Raw genomic sequence first — 2,372 nt, forward strand, 5'->3', positions numbered from 1 at the left:
TTGGTCCCATGGTAAATCCTCAGTGTATGAATAGTAAAGACGCTTGTAAGAAAGCATGGGTGTCTGTCCCTTATATGTACTAACATGTTTCCCTCTGAGGCATTCGAAGCATAAGATGGAAAGAGGGACCCAAGGGAGAAGTGAGGAGTAGTATTGACAACAAAGGTATGAACAGTTGAGAGGACCTCTCAAAGACTGACCTGGGTGTTACGGTCTCAAGGGTTGGTCTGAGCGTCAGACTTCTTAGGTCACAGTCCGGCTCAACACCATCCATACTCTGAAATCTTTCTAAACCTCTTACCTTTATCTGTGACAGTAGATTAATAACAGTGGGTCATAAGAGTGACAAGATTAAGTGAGACACTGTTGTGCTGGGAAGGTGGGATCAAGCCAGGGTTGGAACTCTGTGCTAGAGCACTTGCCCAGCATGTATGATGTTCAAAAGCCAATCTCCAGTACTGGCAAAAAATGATTAGCTTCCATCAAGTTATCAGTGGCCAAGTGTGTCATGGGTACAGTGTGTTTGGTTATCATTTATTTCCAGGAGGAATGAAGGACTTTCTCTTTAATCTTGGTGAGCCGCCAGGTGGGAAGATGGTTTCAGAATGGCGTTCTTTTCCCACACAGGGAACCTGCCTGGGGATGTCCTAGCAGGAGGTCATTAAGGTGGAGAGAATTGTGCAACGTTCTCCCTTGAGCCCACCGCCGGCTTTTCCTCAAAGATCTTCTGCAGTGCTTCTTTTAGGGACTTCCTACTCCTCTTCCGCCGCAGACTGCCTACCACAAAGTAGACAATCGGGTTGATGCCGCAGTTAATAATGGACAGCATGTTCAGGTAAGGGAGGGATTTCCATACAGACGCATCTGTTGTGTCGAAATAGTAGCCGACGATAAGCGACACCTTCATGGGCATGGCGAAGACGAGAAACAGGATGACCGTGGCCATAATGATCACATAGAGCTTGACTGGTTGCCGTGGCTTCAGGTTGCAGCAGACCTGGATGAAGAGGATTAAATTGGAGAAGACCATGAGAGGCACGAAGACCAGGAATGTCAAGACACAGGAAAATATGTACACATAACGGCACTCTGGGAACTGGGGCATCACTTCCAGAATGCAGAAGAAGCTCTCCAACCCAGACACGAGAACAGACAGGGACCACAGCAGTGCACAGGCCACAGCCGACTGGTGCTTTGGGCGTCGGCACTGGTACCAGATTGGGTAAAGTACTGAGAGGCACCGTTCCACGCTGATGGCTGTGAGGAGGTGCAGGCCTGTGTTGTAGCCAAAGATCATGAGGAAGATGGCGTAAGTCAGCAACTTGTCGTCATGGATGTGGAAGATGTTCACTAGTTGAATGATGGATGAACAGAGGAGATTCATGAAGTCGGCAATGGCGAGGTGCAGGAGGTAGATGGTGAATGGCTTCCTCTTGACACAGAAGATTAGGAACCATATGAAAAGTCCATTCCCAGCCAGTCCCAACATACACATCACCAGGAAGATAGAAACATAACTGTACTCAGCCACTTGCTCTGAAGACCAGGCAGTTTCATTTAGAGATTTGTTTCCGGTGTATTGTGTGGATTCCAGAGGACAAAAGGTCGTTGCCAAGGGCTCCATTCTTGGGAAATCTCTTTCTCTGTGGTCTCCTGTGGTCACAAATGGAAGACAGTGACAAGTGTCATCTGCTCTACATCTCAAGATGGTTTTGTATTACTGGGGAGGCTCTCTCCCATGTGGTGATATTTTGTTTGTACTCTAACAAATAAAGCTTGCCTGGAGATCAGAGTGCAGAGCTGGCCACTAGATAGACACAGAGGCCGGGCAGTAGCAGCACACACCTTTAATCTCAGCACTAGGGAGGCAGAGGCAGACGGATCTCTGTGAGTTGGAGGCCACCCTGGTCTACACAAGATTGATCCAGTCTAAAAGGGAAGCAGAGCCAGGCAGTGGTGGCACACACCTTTGATCCCAGCCCTTGGGATCTCATGATTTTAATTCTAGAACTAGGGAGATGGAAACAGGAAGTGATACGGCTGGGCGGAAAGAGGAAGTGATAAGGCGGGAGGAGACGGGAGCTCCATCGGCCCTTTCAGTCTGAGGATTCCTAGAGGTAAGAAGTCTTTCTAGTGGCTGGCTGCTCTGCTTCTCTGATCTTTCAGCATTTACCCCAATATCTGGCTCCAGGTTTTTATTATTAAGACCAATTAGAATTTGCGCTACACTCCCACATGAGGGATAAGGGGAGCCAGAGTCCCCTGCTGTGTCCTCCCATCTTCTCCATCCCCTGCCCCATTCTCTCGTCTTCCGTTTCTCTACCCAGCAGATGCCATTGAAATGTCCACATCCCCTCCACTAACACCAGGGC

The 2,372-nt window shown here is 48.7% G+C and overlaps 1 protein-coding gene across 1 annotated transcript; it reads right to left on the reverse strand.

Moving 5' to 3' along the window:
- Positions 1 to 482: 482 nt before the first annotated feature.
- Positions 483 to 1,987, reverse strand: LOC131918320 (mas-related G-protein coupled receptor member H-like). Its single transcript, XM_059272398.1, has one exon. It carries the CDS (start codon positions 1,622 to 1,624, stop codon positions 662 to 664), a length of 963 nt encoding a protein of 320 aa, XP_059128381.1. The 5' UTR covers positions 1,625 to 1,987; the 3' UTR covers positions 483 to 661.
- Between the last annotated feature and the right edge of the window lie 385 nt (positions 1,988 to 2,372).

Source organism: Peromyscus eremicus, chromosome 8b (assembly GCF_949786415.1).
Source record: "Peromyscus eremicus chromosome 8b, PerEre_H2_v1, whole genome shotgun sequence".
In the NCBI taxonomy this organism is placed as follows: domain Eukaryota; kingdom Metazoa; phylum Chordata; class Mammalia; order Rodentia; family Cricetidae; genus Peromyscus; species Peromyscus eremicus.